The 21,286-nt window shown below is 34.4% G+C and overlaps 1 protein-coding gene across 1 annotated transcript in view; it reads left to right on the top strand.

Moving 5' to 3' along the window:
- Positions 1 to 20,097, top strand: part of LOC149532679 (mitogen-activated protein kinase 15-like) — a 32,042-nt gene extending 11,945 nt beyond the window's left edge. Inside the window, exons 5-10 of the mRNA XM_089806586.1 lie at positions 17,736 to 17,885; positions 18,076 to 18,231; positions 18,356 to 18,567; positions 18,728 to 18,829; positions 19,002 to 19,192; positions 19,355 to 20,097. Coding sequence (XP_089662712.1) covers positions 17,736 to 17,885; positions 18,076 to 18,231; positions 18,356 to 18,567; positions 18,728 to 18,829; positions 19,002 to 19,192; positions 19,355 to 19,653 — 1,110 coding nt within the window. The 3' untranslated portion in view covers positions 19,654 to 20,097. The remainder of the gene's footprint in view (positions 1 to 17,735; positions 17,886 to 18,075; positions 18,232 to 18,355; positions 18,568 to 18,727; positions 18,830 to 19,001; positions 19,193 to 19,354) is intronic.
- The last annotated feature ends 1,189 nt before the right edge of the window (positions 20,098 to 21,286 follow it).

Genomic DNA, 21,286 nt, shown 5'->3' with positions numbered 1-21,286 from the left:
AACCAGCAATACCAAAAAACCAAAAAAGGAACATACATGATTACTGTTTATCTATCATATATGCGAACAGCCCCAGCATACTACATCAGAGTATCTATGGATTAATTACAAAAAAGAGCATAATGTAAGATTCAGGTTCAAAGTATATCTCCTTGCTTTCTAGGGACCCAGTCCAGCCTATCCTTGGATCTCTCCATCCACCTGAGAACTCGATCTTCTTCAATCTGTTGATTATATGGATGCTGAATAACTTCAGCCCCTGGTACAGCCTCTGGAACATCACCTGGAACAGCAGAAATTGGTACTGCCCGGAGTGCCCTCTGTCTCTCCTGTCTTTCTGTCTGCCTCTGCTCCTTCAGCTCAGCCACGCGGTTGTGAAATGCAAACTCAATTGGAGTCATCTCTTTTGACTTTTGGGGTCAGATGTACCCGTGTGAAACCTCCCATTAGCCAAGATGTACCATGCCACTCTTAAAGAGATCTTCTAGCTTCTTTTTCTTCAATCTAATCACCACTGTTGCCTGCACATTTATTTTGTTTTGTGAAAAATGAGTCTCCTCAGAGACTCAGTAAGATTTCTGGAATTTCTCTCAAAAACATTATCATTACGAAATTTCCATATATGCTACAGAATTAAAGCAGGGAGAAGGGGGAAAAAACTATTGAAAACTTTCGTTCAGCCTTAAATATGACCAGCTATAATCTCATACATGGAAACATCTTTGCTGCTGGGAAAACCAAACATCTTCCAAATCTCTTAAGCAAAAATAGCAATGAAAGAATACATGTCTAACAGACTCGTGAACTTTGTAGAATGTACACATGCTTGGTTCGCCACTATGGAGTCTAAAGGGAAATCTATGTAAGAGAAAACACCATAATAAGCATTTAATTTTAGGCCCAGCAAGGAATACCGTATTCCTTGAAATATCTTAACCCAGATGTTAGGTTCTAGGCTGAGGTTCCAAGACGAGTTAGCATTTGTGAAAATATTCAAAATAACCTCATGATTGGTGAGGAAAGAATACAATTGTTTAGACTTTACCTTGGCAAAGAATGATCCATCAGGCCAACAATATTTCAAGAAGGATTCCCTGCCTACCTCAAAATCTCTAGGGAGCTAGAGAGGTTCAATATAGAGCAAGCATCTTTGAGAACAGAGAAGGTTCTAAATTGAGAATTCAATATAGAGCAAGCGTCAATGTGTCATTATTATATTTAATGGCTTTTTATAGCCATACAACCTACAATCACCCAAACGACTAACTCCTAACTAATCTCTACTAATTGAAGTAATTATTGTTTGCTAGGTTTGTCATTAAAGTTAAAAAGAAATGCTATTATAAATGTTAAGAAATTCAAAGTAAAGTTTGACAGATGTATATACTACCTTCTGTTGTCAGATATACGTATTCTGGTATTTGCAAATGAATACCAGTTGCTCTGAATACATATTCTATGTATAATGTGGACTTCTTAGAGGAATATTTTGTCTATATGAACACACCATCCATGTTTTCTATGTGTATTTGGCAATTTCATGTGTCTTCATATGCAATATGAACTAAGTCTCAAATCAGAACTGAATAAAATACGAGCCGACAAATTAATAAGTGTTTAAAAGTTAGTATCTTCTATTGATTCACCCCCTCATCTTAGTAGAAGATTGTGTTCTACAGTTGGTATCAGATCCTAGTGCTTGAAAAGATTTGATAAGTCTAATCAGATCTTGGATATAGAACACGAGTAGTTTGGATGAATCTTCTTCTAATGAAGCACCATATATGATGCTACCAACTATTTATTTTGCAGTATAAGAATGGAAACCTCTCTGTCTTCTAATGTTTGATGTTTGGATATCAGTAGTAGATGTTTATACAATGCCTAAAACTCCTTTAACTGATCTTGCTAAAAAGAAAGAATATGAAAACAATGCTAAGGTGAAAAATGCTATTCTTTCTGGGTTATCTAACCGTGAATCTGTTACGGTGATGCTTGCCAGACAACTGAGGATGTATGGGATAAGTTAAGGAGTATCTTTATCTATGAAGGAGACGATAAAGTGAGCAAATTTGTGAACTTACAAGGTTAAGTTTGAAGGATTGAAGATGATTGAAGAAGAACGAATTGTAGACTATCTCCTTAGAGTTGATGAGATGCTGAATGCAATGAAGGGTCTTGGAGAAAAGTTGAAAGACACTGGTTGTCTACAAGGTTTAAAGATCTGTACCTTTAGGTATAATGCTAAAATTTCTGCCATAGAAGAAGCAAGCGATCTTAGTAAGATTACAATTGATGACTTACATGGCATCCTAATAGCTCTGATGAAATGAGGATGGTTGGTGAAGAAGATACTAAGAGAGAAGTTTTTAAAGCACCAATGAAAGCAAAGGAAGAGAGGTCTGAGTCGGATAGTGATATCGATGAAGAACTTGTAAAGAAACTCAGAATAGGTTTTAAAAAGTAAAAAGGGAAGCTACCCTTCAAATGTTTTATTTGTGGGAGAATCAAACACTTTGCTGCTAAGTGTCCCTATGCCAAAGATGAAGAAGACAATGAGGAAAGGTTTAAAAGGAATAATAAAGAGCAGACCAATCTTCCTACAATCGACAAAATTTCTCTAAGAACAAGAAAATTCTGTGCATGAAAGAGGGAAGTTCAAATTCATAGGATAGTATGAATCTGAAGGTGAGATATTGTTCATGGCAATTGGTTCACCAGATCAGGGTGATGAAGATGATGTTAAAGAAGGTGAATTAGTTCTTGAAGGAGAACTACTATGTGCTCTATAACAAATCTGGAGATTGGAGGAGAACTCTCAGTACAAGATATCAGCATTGCATTGAAGAAAAATGAAGACCTAATGAGGGAAATTGAAGAAGGAAACAAAATGATTATCAATTTTAAAATTGAAATTGAAGGTTAAAAATAAGAAGAGGTACTCAGTTCTGAATTCTTATTAAAATCTGAAAATTGTTTAAGGTTAGAAAATGAGATAGTAACTTTGAGGAATAAACTTGGACAATTGAAGATGGTTTCCGATGAACAGTGGTAAATTTGGTTTGGGTTTCAATAAAACCCAATGTTCTAGTAATTCTTTCAGTGAAAAGACACTAATGATAGACATTTTAAGATTTAAAAGCAGAAAAGCTACCCACAGTGCCATCTTCTACAAGAAGAATGCTGACAAATAGGTTTTACCCTTCTTATGGCTTTTGTAATATTTGTAATTACTTTGGTCATAAAGCAGTTGATTAGAAAAACTAGTTTTGTTACTCAAAATCCTTTTGATTCCTTGAAAGATTTCAGTATGGGCTAATTTTAAATATCAGAATGTTGGCCATATTGCGAGAAATGTCATATGAGTTTTTTTGCAGAGAAGAAGAGGGTTGAGAGCAGCTTCTTGAATAAAGATGCAGAAAAAGTGTGGGTAAAGAAGGAAAAGAAATTCGTGATTGCTAAGGCTGCTACTAATGCAAATAGTCAAAACCTTTGGATAACAGACAGTGGTTGCTAAAATTACATGAAAGGTGACAAGAGTAAGTTTAATACCTTTTCTAGCTCAAATGGTGGCGCGATAAAGTTTGGTGATAGATCATGAGTACAAATTCAAGGTAAGGGTGCTTTGAGCATAAATAATTCATTAGAGACACAAAATGTTTGGTATGTACAAGGATTTAAGTATAATTTATCGAGTGTTATTCAATAATGTGATAATAGATACTTCGTAAATTTTAATGCTTTTGGGTATGGAATCAGAAAGGTTCAAACAAAAAGTTTGATTGCTAAAGGGAAAAGAACAGACGATAATGTCTACAATGTTAGAGAGGTAAAAGGTTAGCATTTTTGGTCTGGGGTAGGTTAATGATTGTTGGCTTTGAGACAGATATATGCCTTCTCTCTAGTTCAGTTCACATACAAGCATCTGCCTAGGGGGAGTATTTTATTGTCTTATTTGTTGTCCATGACTCTTAGTCATTGATGTCAAAGGGGGAGAATTTGCAGATTGTTATGCAAGTGTTTGGATATTATTGAAGTGGAGCTATGTTGCTTTTAGATTGGTTTTGCAAGCGTTTTGGATATTATTGAAGGGGAGCTATGTTTCAGATTTGACGATTTGAACTTTGAATAGGTTTTGTATAGATTGAATATGTTTTGTTGCAGATTGGGGTCTTGACAGCAATGCCAACAGGGGAGATTGTGAGCCAGGTGTGTCATTGATGTCAAAAAGAGATGCTATTATGAATGTTCATTGTTATGTTAAGAGAATGAAAATAAATTTGACAAATGTTTATACTTCTTGTTGTTGTCGGATATATGTATTCTGGTGTTTGCACATGAATATCAATTGCTTTGAGTATATATTCAATGCAGAATGTGGGCTTTTTTGCAGAATGCATCTTATCCATTTGAACAGACCATCCATGTGTATATACATGTTTCTGGCAAAGTCTATGCGTCTGCATATATGATATAAGCATACTCTCAAATCAGAACTGAATGACAAATTAATTCTTCTCCTCTCTTTGCTATCCATATGACTGACATTGCATAGGGGCTTGAATTCTCTTTGATCAAATCTTTCCTCAACAGCTGTTCATTTTGTATGGTTAACTCCTCATTTTGAGTTTGTGTCAACCTATCAAAAAAGCTTATTAGGTAAACTTGCTTTTATGATGATCTTGAGTTTTAGCATGGATGAACTTCTGCACAGGCTTGCTTTGAATGTGCTGGGAAAGAGTTCAAGTCGTTCAAATTAGTCTTTCACGCATTTTCTTGTTAAGCATTGAAGTGAAAATATATTTAGCTTAATAAGTCTAAAGTGTAATTATTCTTTAGCAATTTAAGCTTATGTTCCATCTCATCCTTATAAGTCATAATGATAGCTTTTGTAAGTAGAGCTGTTTGTTTTGAAGATTAAATTGCTATCTGAATTAGTTTATACAGAGAAAGATTGCAAGACCTTAATTATTCCATACGATTGGAAAACTAAAGTTGTGCATGGTAGAACATGGTGCATGTTGATTGTTGTGTAGTAGAGAGTTGTTTTTGTTGTGGAAGTTTCTGAAGAAGTTTAAAACATATTTAAAAGTTTAATATTTGCTTATTCTTCTGCATTTGAACTTCTTATTATTGTGTGATATTACAATGCTATCCAGCATTAGGACATTGTCACTAAGATTTTCAGAGCCAAAAGTGTTGGAGAAAACTTATATAGCTTCACTAAGGAAATTCGGGGATTTTATTAAAAAATCGTTTCAGTATTTTGCATTTGGAGTAGTAATATTTATTTTTTTACGAGCAGAGTTGTCACAAAACTTCCAAAGTTTAGTAGTGAACAAGAATCTTGTAGAGAATGCACACTTGGTAAGTTTACGAGATTGCTTTCCAAGTAGAAAACAAGTCTCAAGGGATTTTAGACTCAGTGCATTCAGATGTGTGTGGATTGATGTTAGTAGGATCAATTGAAGGAAGCATGTTTCTATGTTTTCTTCATTGATGATTTCTCTTGCAAAGTGTGGATCTACTTTTTAAAGACCAAGGAATAGGTCTTTAATAGGTTTCAGGTGTTCAAAGCTCTAGTTGAAAACAGGCAGGGAAGAATATCAAGGCATTGAGATGAGACAATGGAGGTGAGTATACCACTAAGGAGTACATACTAGTGGTTTTGAAAGGAAGCAATAATAAAGAGGGAGTTTAGGGTTTGGTACAACTCACAATAAAATGGAGTTGTAGAGTAGGAGAATAGATCGACCATAGGAGCTGCGAAGACAATGATTTATGTCTTGAATTTGCCAATGTTTGTTGGGCAAAAGCATGTCTTACAACAATTTTCTCTTTAGATATAGGGTGTTGGAGAACAAGTCATTGGAGGAAGCATTTAGTGGCATGTAGCCAAAGATGAATCCTTCCAATATTTTAGTCTAGTATATATCCATATGCTTGGAGAAAAAATGACAAAATCGGAACCTTCTAGTGGGAAGATTTATTTGTGTGTTATAACAAGACCTCAAAGGCCAACTTGGACTACATTTGGAGCTAATGAAAGTTGTAGTCAGTAAGGATGTCCAATTGGGAACTTTTTGTCCAAAAATTCTTAAGAAATTATTCTAGTAATATAAGACGAGCATGGAGCTTCAAAGTTTGAATTATTAGAATATTATAATGTTTTTTTAATGATCATCTTAATTAGTCTTTAGTTTATTAGGTAGTTTCTATTTCTGTCTTTAGTTCACGACTGGACTGTTTCTTTTAGAAATGTCTTCTTTGTAAATCTATATAAGGAGTTTTCATCTCTTTTGTTTAATACAACTACATCAACATTGATTTACCATAACATGGTATCAGAATAGGTCGATGGGATTTCATAAAATTTGGTGGATTTTTGAAGGAAAATTTGAGCCTCTTTTGCTCTGTTAATTTTCCTAGAAATTTGCATTTTTATTTTTAGAAATAAAAATTGTTAGAGGTATTTTATGAAACTTTTGTGGTTTGTCTTCGAGCATTTTTGTTGGAAATCACAAGCCTGGTTAAGGGTTTCGATCTAGTGATTTTTTGTTTGCAGCAAAGGCTCTATTTTTTGAGAGTTGCATGTACTTGCATGTGCTGGTTTACCATGCGAAGTCTCTTGTTTTGCTGCCCTTAAAAATTTTCTTATGGGTTTGCATAATTTTTTCCCTTGAAAACTTCTTATGGGTTTTCATAATATTTTTCCATTCATTTTTTTAACGGATTTCTATAAATTTTCCCTTAAAAATTGTTGATTTTCTAATTTGCAAAGTTGCGTGGGATTCCTTTGTTTGTTTATAATTTTTTCCTTAAAATTATTTGGTGGGTTTATAATTTTTCCACAAAAATTATTTGTTGGGTTTCATCGTTTTTCCTCAAAAACGAAGTTTTGTATTCTATTATCCGTATTTTATGAAAGTTTTGTGGTTCGTCTTCGAGCATTTTTTCTGGAAATCACAAGCCTGGTTAAGGGTTTTGATCTAGTGATTTCTTGTTTGCAGTAGAAGTCTTTGTTTTTTGAGAGTTGCATGTACTTGTATGTCCTGGTTTACCATGTGAAGTCTATTGTTTTGCTGCCCTTAAAAAATCTCTTATGGGTTTTCATAATATTTTTCCCTTCATATTTTTAACGGATTTCTATAAATTTTCCCTTAAATTTTTTTGATTCTGTAATTTGCAAAGTTGCGTGGGATTCCTTTGTATAAAATTTTTCCTCAAAATCATCCAGTGGGTTTATAATTTTTCCACAAAATTATTTGTTGGGTTTCACCGTTTTTCCACAAAAATGAAGTTTTGTATTCTATTATCCGTGTCTCGGATTTTATTTGGTTTTGACTGATTTTTTACCCCAAAAATCATGTCTGGTTTTTCACCTCAAAAATCATGCCTGTAAAATCATGGCTTTTTGTAGTCTATTTTGGGAAACCTTACTCATCTCCAAAGTTTGGAGGGTTTGCCGATTTTTTCTCAACATCGTGCTAGCTGTTCTTTGTGTTTTTCTTTGTCTCCAGGGAAGAGCAACTTCGTTATCCAACATCTGGTTGGATATTTTATGGTGATTTTTGGTCAGATGTTTTGCTGATTCTGAGAGGCTTAGTGACAAACTCATCTCAGTGGCAGGCTCTTGTCTCTTATCTCTTGTTGCAAAGCAATCTGAAGAAGGGGGCAACCTTCCATGTTCTTTTATGGGCGAAGTTTGGCTTCTTGGTCATTAGCATTTTGCAGATCCATGGAGGGTCTCAGCAACAACAAAATGTTTTGCAAAATTTGTGACCAAAAGACATCAGTTAGACGATGACCATTAAGGGAGGGTATTAAAATGTTATAATGTTTCTTTAATGGTCATCCTAGTTAGTCTTTTGTTTATTAGGTAGTTTCTATTTCCGTCTTTAGTTTACGATTGTTTTTTATAGAAACATCGTGTTTGTAAATCTCTATAAGGAGCTTTCATCTCCTTTGTTTAATACAACTACAACAACATTGATTTATGACACATGAATCTCCAAAGCTTCTAGTTGTTTCTAGTTCTAGCAATCTTTAGGTGGAAGGAGAAGCTTCAACCCCTTTTCCTAAATATATAGCATTAATCAGTAACATTGTTGACTCTTTCAGTTTGCAGAAGTAGCAGACCAGTAGTTAGTTGATATTCCAACCAAGTTGTTATCAAAAGGGATTGCGAGGAATAACTTAGATAGGTGCATGATTGCTTTCCCTACCTGTCCCAGGGACTTCTAGCAGTCCCCTATGGCTCAAACCATTTTTGGACCATTAGTGTCAAAACATAAGACATTTCGGCTTGTCCCCAAGACACCCAAACCACATTTAACAATACCAAAACCTAATAAGCATAAGATAACCAAAAATGAAAAAGAAACTCATTTTCACATTTGCAAAGGAGAAGAGTGGCAAGAGGAGGAGCAACTGGTCAAAGAGTGAACAATAGTTGAAAGAGGGGGTTATGGCATCAAATTTACTTGATTTAGACTCTTACACATACCATCTATTGATTATAGACAGCTATATATTATTGCCAGCTCCTATGTATACTATTTAGTAATTTAGTTACAGTACTTACATTTTAATATACTTATGGACAGCTGATTATGGAGTCCGACTTCTATGTTATTGTTTAATGCTAAGTATTTAGTTATAATAGAACATCCATTGTTTATATTTCAATATTTTATGTTATTTCATGCATGAAAGTTGGAGCCTTTGGACATTTTTACTATTTGTACGCCATATTATTACAATGAAAGTATTTGAATTTTGTTAATTTGCTATTTATTGACCTGAAATGTCTATGGTGAATGGTTTATCATTTTTATGTGATGCATATTTCAATTCTCTCTATATAAAAATTCTCCTATTTTTTTAATATCTGTCCTGTCCCCTAAATTTGGGCTTCGATTCGTACCCAATATCAGAAACATATCCCCGCCACAGAAACTCTATGGAACATTGAATTTTTTTGTTAAAAATTGTGAGCGTAATCGAGGGTTTTGATTGCATGATATCTTGGTTTGAATTAAGTCTCTAATTTTGAAAGGTTGCATATGCTTTAATGTTTGTTGCATGCGCTTTTTGTGAGTTGCATGTTGCTTGCATATGCTATTTACTGCACAAAGTCTCGTGTTTTGCCACATATAGGTTTCTCTGATAGGTTTTCATAATCTTTTCCCTAAAAACTTTCTGATGGGGTTTCATAATTTTTCCCTTTGTTAATTTTTTTGATTCTATAATTTGCAAAGTTGCGTGGAATTCCTTTGTGGGCATTCGCTATTTTTTCTGGAAATAAAACAATGATTTGTAATCTTGGGGTTGGCAATAATTTGCAGCCTGTTTTGGGGTGTTGTCCTGTTCTGCAAAAAAAATGTTGGATTTGCCAATTTTTACTTACAATTGTGGCAGCTTTTCTTAGTATGTGTCTCTGGCTACAGAGAGTGACAACTTTGTTATTCAACATAAGGTTTGGACATTTTGTGATGAGTTCTGGTTAGAAGTTTCAAAGAATCTGGAAGGGATAATGGCAGACTCATCTCATTGGCAGGCTCGTTTCCTTTTATAGAGCATTCAGAAGAAGGGGACAGCCTTATCTATTTGTTCTGGACAGATTTCGGCCACTTTTAGAGTATTGTAGTGTTCCTTTAATGGTCATCTTAGGCTCTAGTTCATTAGATAGTTTCTCTTTTCATCTATAGTTCACAATTGTTTTTTTAAGAAACATTCTTTATAAATCTACACGAGGAGCTTTCATATGTTCAATACAACTGCAACAGTTTGAGAGATAAGAATGCTGTTTTTAGAAGATTAGATATTTTTGCTCAAGTAGTATAAAGTATAGGAGCAAGATAGAAAGAATGTAAGAAGTCAAATCTATTGCTATCAAGATACTCTATTAGGATTATGATGTTCTAACTTAATCAGATTCCACTTTTTTACCATCTCACTAGAAACAAATTTATCAGTACTATCACAGTATCACTATCAATAATAACCTGACAACATTTATGTTTAGAATAACATAGAGCTATGACTAAGCTTCTTCTGTGAAGTGGTTCATTCTATCCAATGGTAGGTTTCAACAAAGATCTTCCCAACAAGGAGGCATTTTTCTGCTCATTTATTTGTTCTTTACTGAAATAAACTTCATTAACAAGATTCGCATGCATATTCTCATCTTAGATTTTGCAGACGTTTCAGCAATTCCAATTGGTAATCTGCCTTCACATTTTTTTCTTGTCTATTGCTTTTTTACTATATTTCTCTCCACCGGATGGCATCACGATCTTTCAACTTTTTTATTGGCAAACTGAATTCTATTAGGATATGATTTTTTTTTTATATACAAAATATTCATCCATGTCATTCGACCAATTTATCATTTCCTCAAGGTTTAGATTTTCAACTCGATTAGGAAAAGCAATTCTAGACCACTTATTAATATTATTAATGGTCTTGAACATTTTATGGTTTTGATTTTCTTCTATGATCTCGACTTACATCTTATTTATTACCTCTCATCTTCATCATTTTCATCATCTCTCCTAGTTTTTTCAACAACATCCATTGGTTTTGTAAATTTCCCGTATAAGTTTTACCTTAAGACATTTCTTCCATTCTTCCTGCAATGTGAACTACTTCTTGACCTCTAGCCACTCTTCCTAGAGGTGACTTGACTTCAACTCTGATGCAAACTGCCTAAATAGTCAACTATTTATTTGCAACTTTCTCAAGAGTCTTTTCCCTATAACTTGGTGTTTGGAGGACTCTTCAATACATTTCTTTCAAGACAATGTAAAGCTCTTATACCAGTTAAAATAGTTGTGGTTGTGAGGTTAAAGTTTAAAACTACATAACCCCACAACAAATGGTAACAAATACCTCACACACAATGGAAATAAATTTTATATTATATAAAGAAGAAAGATGTTTTTTTTAAAGCTTATGGATATGATCGTGGTCATGTTTTTAATCAACGTTTCAGATCGCACTCCATCCTGATGATGGATCACAGAGTGTGATCTGAAACGTCAAATGAAAAAACACAAATACAATCAAATCCAGAAGCAATGTAAAAAAATTATATTATGGACTGTGAAAAACTAATATCGTTGAAGAAAGATGTAGTAAAATGATGCCAAGAAAAAGTTTGGTACTTTGCCTTAGACATTTGAGAAAAAGGATCAATGGTCCCATGCTAAATGATTCAACTTGGATTTTCTTTGGAATTAGGCTTATCTCCTAAAAACATATTAAATAACAGCCTTTAGTATATATTGGCATTCTTCACATGGATCTCCTTTAAAGCAATAATTAGATAGGTATCCTACTACCACGAGATTCAAATCCCTTGGCTCATGCAATGAAGATAGCATGTCATGGTCACAATGAAAACATGCTACAGATTACAATAAGATGTTTAAGTACAAAACTTGACATATGGACATGTTTATGGTGATCATTAGTTACTATAATCAAAGTATTACGGAGGTAATTGGTAAATACTTGCTTGTTATTAACAGAGGCCGAGAGGTATATATACACAAAAGAATAAAGCGATGTTTTCTTAGGAAACTATCAAAAAGAATAGAAATATTCTATTCTAACAGATAAAGCTAGAAAAGCGAAAGCTAACTAAAGCTAATTAGATATTTAGAATAGATTACCATTAACTAATAATAGACAATTATCTATTATTGTAATACAAATCATTGTCTTGATTGGTTTCAAATGTGTCAGGGCAGACTTAGATCACTGCCGAATGGTTTGTTAAATTCATTGTTTTGGAAATTTGACAGTGTAAAAATAACGGTAACAGATGAAAAACACCAGCGAAACACTAAAAACACAAAAACATATATTTATCTGATACAGGATTGTTTTTAGGAGTGGGATACTTCTGGATAAATATGATCTGATAAAGTGATCACTGCTGAATGGTTTGTTAAGTTCATTGTTTTGGAACTTTGGCAGTGTAAAAATAACAGTAACAGATGAAAAACACCTGCAAAACGCTAAAAACAGAAAAACATATATTTATCAAATACAGGATTGTTTTTAGGAATGGGATACTTCTGCATAAATATGATCTGATAAAGTGATAATTCTTCTGAAAATGAGAGCATTAATAAACGTTAGTCATTTTAAATGCTTGGTCATGTTCATAACATTGACGCAATTGTTCAATTAAGCAAAGTCAATCTAGAACAAAATGTACTTGGAATTGTCTATTTCAGTGTAGTGGTTAACAGCTTAGTAACAAGAATCAGAATTGGCAAGGCCGAATCGAATGGCAAATCGACCATGAATCAGAATCGAATCTGCCACGAATTGGCAAATTAAAAAAACCCTTGAAATTTAGAAATTTTAACAATTTAAAACTTATTTCATGCACCCATTATTGAATATAACTTAAACACACTATACCATTATCAAATAAAAGTTAACATACATAAACATGAAACATAAATGATAAATCCATCACATAACTATGTTACACGTAAAATGTAAATTGTAGGCTGTAGCTGAGGTAAATAGAAATCATAGGATCATAATGATTCAAATCATAGAATGTATGTAAGATGAAGATCCGTAAGACATCAAATCATAAATGTATGTAAGAATCTAAGATGAAGATCTATGAAACGTATGTGTATCAGTATCTATAAACAAAATGAAAAAAAAAATCAACATCCTCAAGTCTCATCACCATCCTCAAGCTTGGCCGTAGCCTCAGCCTCAGCCTTTGAGTATCCTGTTTGCCTTCTATAAATGCCTCTAAGGTAGGTCCTAGAGGATTGTTGAGCCATAGCCCCCCCGCATGTAAGATGGGCTCACAAACAACATCACTAGGGTTTGTGTTTGTGCGTGTGCGTGTGCGTCTACCAATGCTTGAACGTTCTCTAGCTGCCTCCCTTGCCATGGCCACAACTTCAACTTCTCTATCTACCTGGTGAACCCACTCATGGTCTTTCTCAGTGAAAACTGGATCCACAACCTTAGTGAGCCACTTTGATTCTGGATCAATCTCCTCCAGAATGATCAGAGAGGAGTTAGCACCCAAAATTTGTTTGATCGTAAGACGGAGGTTGTAATGAACAAAGACAAGATCATTCAACCTCTGCACAAACAACCTATTTCTCTTCTTCGAGTGGATATGCTCGAACATGGACCAACTGCGCTCACATCCAAAAGTGTTGCTTGGCTGAGTTGGAATATGGATGGCAATTTTTTGAAGTTTTGGGGTTGTGGGCCCAAACATTTGCTACCATCTATCTGAAATAAGGGAAAACAAAAACAATTAGTCTCATTTACAACTTTAAAATTACAAAATCAAAAATTAAAATGCACAACTTATAAGCCACAAACTTAAGATTCAAGAATATATTATTTTTATCTGGTTGTATTGTTGACCGAGCATCTATGGCCATCCTATCAGAGAAAATTGGCCCTTCTTTATTATTGAATTTGTCTAGCTAAATGGTTGCAGTTGGGCTATCCTCATTACTACTCAACCTCTGGATCACTGTATATAGGCTGGTGAGAACCTCCTCATCCGCCTTGAAGTCAGGACGGAAACGAAATGCCAGATTTAGATAATAAGTGCTGCATGGATGGGTCGGTGGAACTGATTCTGCCATCTCCTATCAATGATCTCCCAGAGAGGGGCATACTTCTTTTGCACTACTGCACTCCTGTATACAGGGCTCTAATGGCTTCCTTGGCCCTATCCATGCCCTCATATATGTAGCCCATAGAGGGCTTCTCCCCATTAATAGTTCATAAGAGAGATATGAGGGGCTCAATGACTTGCATATAATGTAAAAAAACCATTTGAGTCAAATCTTAAATATAAAACTAAAAGTAAAATTAAATCATTAAACAATGTATAATAAATATTAAATAGTAAATAGTAAATGTTAAATTGTAAGAAATTTAGTTGAAGGATTTCTTTAGCAGGTTTCCAAAACCATCCTCATTAAAGATGCGCTTCACCACATCTACCCCTACAGTGGTCATAGCATAAGTAGATGTAATCCACTCTTGCTCAACAAACATGCTCCTCAATTCTACCTTTGATGTCAACAAAGATTGCAGTGTGATGAAATTTGAGGCAAACCTCATGATGCTTGGATGAGCTAACTACCCGCCTCTTGTGTAGTCCCTCATTGTGCTAAGGATGAATGAATGATTGTAGATAAACTTGCATATATTTTTTGGCCTCGTTAGACATGATTTGAGCCACTCAAGCTTGTCAATTTCCTCCAACATGAGGTTAAGGCAATGTGCCGCACAAGGAGACCAAAATATGGTGGGGTACCTCTTTATCAAAAATTTACCTACAACAATTTTAAATTAATTAGAAATTCAAACATGTTAGGAAACTTAGAATTAGAAAAAGTTCAAAATTCAAATAAATTTATTTTCAAAACTTTAAAAGTTAAAAGTTTACAGGCAGCAACATAACTTGTTGCATTATTTGGCACCACCTGCACCACATTTTGTTCCCCCATCTCTACTATGACTTCCTCAATAATCTCACATAAGTATGTGACATTTTTGATATGAGCGGAAGCATCAATGGATTTGAGGAACATGGTATATCCTACAAAACAATGAATTATCATGGATCATCAACAAATTAAGAATCAACAAATCAAAATTTGAATCACTCAATCACGATTCACAATGTATGTAGGAAAGTAGAACGATCAATCACCTCCTCAGGAAACAAGAAAATTGAGGAGTGTTCTATCACTTCTATCTGTCCAACCATTAGTCATGATGGTGCAACCCTTTGCGATCCGCTCCTTTCAATGATCCTCAAGCGCAACCTTCATATCCTCTACCATTTCATCTATAAGAGGTATCCACTCAACTTAGCCTTAGTTGGGGCTTTAAACCCCGGACCACAAATAGCAACCGCATCTATCATGTTTTGCCAATAAGGTGCCCTATTACAAATTGATTATCATTGGAAATCTAGATGACAAATCATTATGTAAGCTTGCAAAGTGAATCTATGATTAATCAATGAATCATAAAACAAGTAGATATAATTAAAATTTTACTTTAACCTTAAAGAAAACAAATAAAACAAGATCAATTACCCAGCTGCAATAAATGGACTGTTGCAAAAGTATTAAAATTTGCAAATTTCTATTCTGGTAGCATCATGAATCTCCTTGTTCAAACCCATGCCCTCAAGCGTGGGTTGTGAGCCAAGAGTAGTGCGGGGCACAAAGTAACTATCAATTTGTTCTTCCACACTCTAGGTTGCAGTAGGTTGGACTCAATCTCAGTACAAGAACGACTTGCACTAGCATCAACACTAGCACAGGCACTAGAACTAGGTTCACAAATAGCAACCGCATCTATCATGTTTTGCCAATAAGGAGCCCTATTACAAATTGATTATCATTTGAAATCTAGATGACAAATCATTATGTAAGCTTGCAAAGTGAATCTATGATTAATCAATGAATCACAAAACAAGTAGATATAATTAAAATTTTACTTTAACCTTAAAGAAAACAAATAAAACAAGATCAATTACCCAGCTGCAATAAATGGACTGTTGCAAAAGTATTAAAATTTGCAAATTTCTATTCTGGTAGCATTATGAATCTCCCTGTTCAAACCCATGCCCTCAAGCGTGGGTTGTGAGCCAAGAGTAGTGCGGGGCACAAAGTAACTATCAATTTGTTCTTCCGCACTCTAGGCTGCAGTAGGTTGGACTCAATCTCAGTATAAGAACGACTTGCACTAGCATGAACACTAACACAGGCACTAGCACTAGGAAAAAAATGAGGTCTGGAAGAACCCTCGCCAACACAATGTACAGATGTAGATGTTGATATGGATGTGAATAGCCCTTGAACCTTCAAGTTGCCTTTTTCTTATTTAATTTCTTTTGTTCATATTTTTCTAATGCCACTAAACAAGTGCATTTTGCTTTAGCAGTTTGTTGTGTGCAAATTGTAATACTATGTCTAGGTATAGCAGCAATGTGGTATTTGAATCTATAAATACTACCAGAATTTATATCTTTGCAAAACATACATTTTGTTTGAAATTTTTATCTTCTAGGAAAGTCTTTGGTATATTTCTAACATTCATCTCTTTTACCCATTGTAGAAAATGAAAGTTAAGGCTGCTACAATAAGAAAATTCAAGTAAAACCTCAAAGTTTCAAACTAATAAACAAAACAACAAAGCCTACTTTGCAATTTAGTAAAACTAAAAAACATTCAAGATTCGCAAATGAAAACTAATTTTTTTTAACAAAAAATGAATAATACACTAACATGCAAAAAAAAAAAATCAACACTTACTTCTTGCAAATGAGTTGAGTGTTACTATTGACTCCATAATGCTCTCAATGCAATCTCATGGCCTCTCCAAATGGACTTTTGATCTCTTTGGTGCTCCTCTTTCTTGCTGGTTGCAAACCTGTGGTTTTCCTTTTCTCTTCTTCTCTCTCACTTTTCCTCTTTTCTACTCATGCTAAACAATTAGAAGGCCTTTTAGGGTTAAAACAAAGAGGAAAGGCAATTTGTTTTTTTAAAACGTGTTTTAATTATAAAATGAGTTCACTTTTTGGCTACCTGCGCAACGGATTCATGGAGCCAATTCATGCGATTCATGACAAAAAATCGGTGATTTGATTCATCGGCTCCAAAAAAATCGGGAGGCCTGAACTGAATCACCAAACCAGCAATTCCGGCAATTTCAGTGATTTTCGTTACTGTGGTTAACACTAAGCGCTACTAGGATTTCAAACTATAAGATGGTTTCCTTAAAGATTGGGAATTTTGAAAATAAGGTGTGCCTGTACACACTTTTTTGTTATCTATGTCTATGACACCATTAAAATTGATGTGTCAAATAATAAATGCTTTGTTTGTGGTTTCATTAATATACTTGTCTTTAATGCCTGTAAGAGTTTGATATCATTTTCTATGATACAACTCTTCACTAAACCACAATAAGCTCTTAGAGGAACACCTCACCATACCAGATACCTCAAATTTGATATTTCTGACTAAAAGCTCTCATAGGCATAGAATGTATTCTGCTTTGCCATATTGTTCTATTATACAGCTCTTCGTTAACTCTCTATAGTTCTTAGAGGTAGAATGCTTCACCATATGACATACCTCATCATTCAATATATTCTCATAGGTGTAGAAATGTGTTCTTGTCCACTATATGGAACAACTCTTTGTTTCTATATCTTCTCATTTTAATCATCTTTGGTAGATGCTTTTCATAGTCTTTTGTTGGTTCTTGACAATTACATCTAGAATTATAGGTTTAGAAATATTCTGCACATACATTTCCATTTTGGGCTACAAGGCTTTAATAATCTCATAAAAGATAAAACAAGCTATAATAGGATATCTGAGATCACAAGTGTCTCTGCCATAAAAAGTAGCTTTGGGGATATAAATAAGGATAGAAAGACTGCAAATAGACTGGAAATATGAGGACTTAGAGTTGAAGACCAAAAATCTAGTTGCATCTTCAAAAACATATCAGCCAAGCTACATGAGATCCTGTCTTGGTGGGAATGTACTTTTTTGAGTTTGTAAATATTTTTTATAGTCTTTTTTGGACGTTGTTTGAAACTGCAAGCAAATTATGTTAGAAACATCATGCAGATCTGTTTCTCCATTTTTGACCATGTTTGTGTGCATCTTCTGGATATTCTGTATTTGCAGTATACTCCTGCCATTGATATTTGGAGTATTGGATGCATTTTTGCCGAAGTCTTGACCGGGAAACCACTTTTTCCTGGCAAAAATGTTGTTCATCAGCTTGATTTGATGACGGATCTTCTTGGCACACCCTCCCTAGAAACAATTGCAAGGGTTTGTTTTCTTCTCCTAGTGCTTGTTTCTGATCACACAGTTAGTGTTATCTAAGTTTGAAGTTCCTGTTCCATTAATTTGGTGTACAATAACTTTGTTGGAAAATTATTGTATTTCAATTCATTTGGTTCCCATCTTGATTTGTTTTCCCATATAATTTTCATATGTACCCCCTTTTCTGGCTGTGCAGGTTCGTAATGAAAAGGCTAAAAGGTACTTGAATGGCATGCGTAAGAAGCAACCTATATCCTTTGTACAGAAATTCCCAGGAACAGATCCCTTAGCTCTAAAGCTCTTGGAGAGATTGCTAGCATTTGATCCAAAGGATCGACCTACTGCAGAAGAGGTTTTGATAGCACCATTCATTGGCATAAGATGCATATCATATTTGTTTACAACAAAATGTTGCCTCTGATTCCTGCTAAATTTGAGTTTTAAATTTCTGAACTCTATTGTGGATAATTCTACAGGCTTTGGCTGATCCTTATTTCAGAGGGTTATCAAGAGTGTCACGAGAACCAGTAGCTCAGCCGATAACTAAATTGGAGTTCGAGTTTGAGAGACGAAGGGTCACAAAAGAGGATGTGAGGGAACTTATTTATCGTGAAATTCTTGAATATCATCCACAGATGCTGAAAGAATATCTGAATGGAACAGATCGTACAAATTTTATGTATCCTAGGTAAGGCTGATTTAACCTAAGGATATTTTGTCCAAGTAAAATTGCTTTAAGAAAAAGTGTTTCTGAGGCATCAGCTGTCATCAATATTTATTAGATCTTCATAGTTATTAGATGAAAAATTATCATCTAATCTTAACATTCATTATCTTTTTCCTTATAGTGCTGTTGATCATTTTAAGAGGCAATTTGCACATCTAGAGGAGCACTATGGTAAAGGCGCAACTGTGCCTCCATTAGACAGGCAGCATGCATCTTTGCCAAGGTAGAAATCCTGTTCCTAGCTCAATGAATTATGTAATTTGGAGTAATGATGATGGGCAGGTATTATTATATGTAGGGAGAGATTCTTTGGTATTTATTTTTGTACTTTTCTAACAAGTTACCACATCCTGGAGGCCTTGACACCGTTCAATGTAAATTACTTTAATGTGCAGACCTTGTGTTATATACTCAAATCCATTAGGCCCTTTGCCAGACCAAGCTTCTTCAGGCCCTTCAAGGGATCACGCTATTGATGTTCGTAATGAATCTAATAGATGTTTTAGAGAGGCAGAGAAAGAGCACCAAGAGCGGGGCTCGAGAAATGCAAAGGTTCCTTTGCATACGCCTCAGAAAGTTTTGCAAGGTAATAAATAGCTTACAGTAATCCTTATAATCCTCAGAGAATATATATTTGGATCCTAGATTTATTGCACTAAAAATCCAGTACTGAAATTCATTCAATTTCTTGTTCATGTCTCTGGGAGTGTGAACCTGAAAATGTACTAAGGGCTTAATATGGTTGCAGGAATTGCTGCAAAACCAGGAAAAGTAATTGGTCCTGTGTTACCATATGAAAATGGCTCTACGAAAGAGCCATATAATCCTAGAAGATTAAACAGAAATTCTGGTAATACAACTTCCCAGTACCCTGTCCCAGTTTACTCTTATCCACGAAGAAGTTCCGCAGGGAAAATAGAACTGGATGATAAAAGAGGAGATAGTCTTAATCAACCCTGTTTATCACAACCAAAGGCTCAGTATGTGGGTGTTGGTGCAGCAAGGAACATAGCTGCAGTTCAAAGTGGGGCATCTCACTTGTATTAGATGAAGTCAACCTGCATGTTTTCGCATCTTAATGTATTTAAGGCCTGTAAACTGACTCGATTCTTTGTTGCTGTGGTTTCTCACATTGGAGCATCTAAACAAAATGACTGATATAACTTGCAAAGAAGATGCTAGTGTACAAAAGACGTACCTCATTTTGGATCACTAACAGCTCAGATGATTGTAGCCCAGTCGCTGTTTTATAATGTAACACTAAGTCGGACTCCTATATCTGGCTTCAAATTATATTATCAATTTATGTATTTGAAACAAGCATGCAATATATCGTGCATGCAAATAATGATTGGCTGGGGCATCAAGCTTTACAGTCAGTTTAGCATTAGAGATCATATGGTAGAACATTTGTTTTCAAAAATTCTAGTAAGATGGTCAGCAATCCATTCTTAGCTGATGTCTAATACAAATGGAGATAATTATTTTTTAGGTTGAGTATTCCTACATTGGACTATAATATCTATTTGTTCACTTTGTTAATTTTTTATTTGTTGTAAGTAATTTATTTGTCAACAAAATTCTCTATACCAAATTAAGTTGAATTTCGATTTAAAATTCGTAGTGCCTTAAACCCGTGAAGAAACTAATTCCTTGTCTGTCGATGCGTAAGTATATTATGGACTTATCGAGTACTATTCTAAAAAATAAATAAATAATGAGAAATTTCAAGGAAGACTTTATCTGATAATGGACCGAATCGAGACTTCATATATAAAGTAGTTTTCCGTAAGCTTTTAACAGCAAGTACTTTTTTGGTTCCTAACTACGTCGAATTTTCAATTTATGGGCGTTGGATTTCCCATATAAAATTAAACGTTTGGAAAATCTATACGCTGGAACTCAATTTCTGCGGTTATTTCCTTTCAATTGGTGCTCATTATGAAATATAACGAGTTGTACCACAATTTAATTATTGTTTTCTCCATATTGTGAAATTTGCATGCTAATGCCATTTAACATTTTTCTTTTATTCATTATTTTCCTTTTATCCATTGTATCTATAAATGATATTATCTTGTGCAAAATTGGCTTTGATTGTCTAGCTCTCACCATCTTCAAATATACACATTTGTTTGATTGATATTATCTTGTGCTTTGGTTGTCTAGCTCTCATCATCTTCATATATACACTTTTATTTGAATATATACACATTTATTTGAATTTTATCTGTCACATTTTCTCGCATGAATCTATAATTAGAGATTCATTTCTATTTTATCCATGTCACATTTTCTTGCATGAATCTATAATTAGAGATTCATTTCTTATGTTAACTAAGACTGTTTCTTTATCCCAAGGCATTAGTAATGAAATGTCGTGCACAAATAGAACAAAACAAGAAATATATTGTCAATAAAATATCAACAATTTCAATGGGTAAATCTCAAAATATCTACAATTTGCAATATGATAGCAAATGTGTTAGTGTAGGCTTTTTATTTCCTAGTTAGAAATTTGTTTTTCTATCCCATTAAGTTTTCCTTCACTTTTATATTCTTACAATTAATATTGATTATAAGTGAGAGTGGATACAAGATGTTGACTTCTTACACGAGAGGTCCACTAACCTATTTTAGGCTATTGTAGCACTCTCCTTATTGGTCATATTTGACCCCT

Source organism: Cupressus sempervirens, chromosome 10 (assembly GCF_028749045.1).
Source record: "Cupressus sempervirens isolate cs-2001-9-10 chromosome 10, ASM2874904v1, whole genome shotgun sequence".
NCBI classification, from domain to species: domain Eukaryota; kingdom Viridiplantae; phylum Streptophyta; class Pinopsida; order Cupressales; family Cupressaceae; genus Cupressus; species Cupressus sempervirens.
The sequence above is the reverse complement of the archived record's forward strand: the minus strand, read 5'-3'. Positions and strand labels throughout refer to the sequence as shown.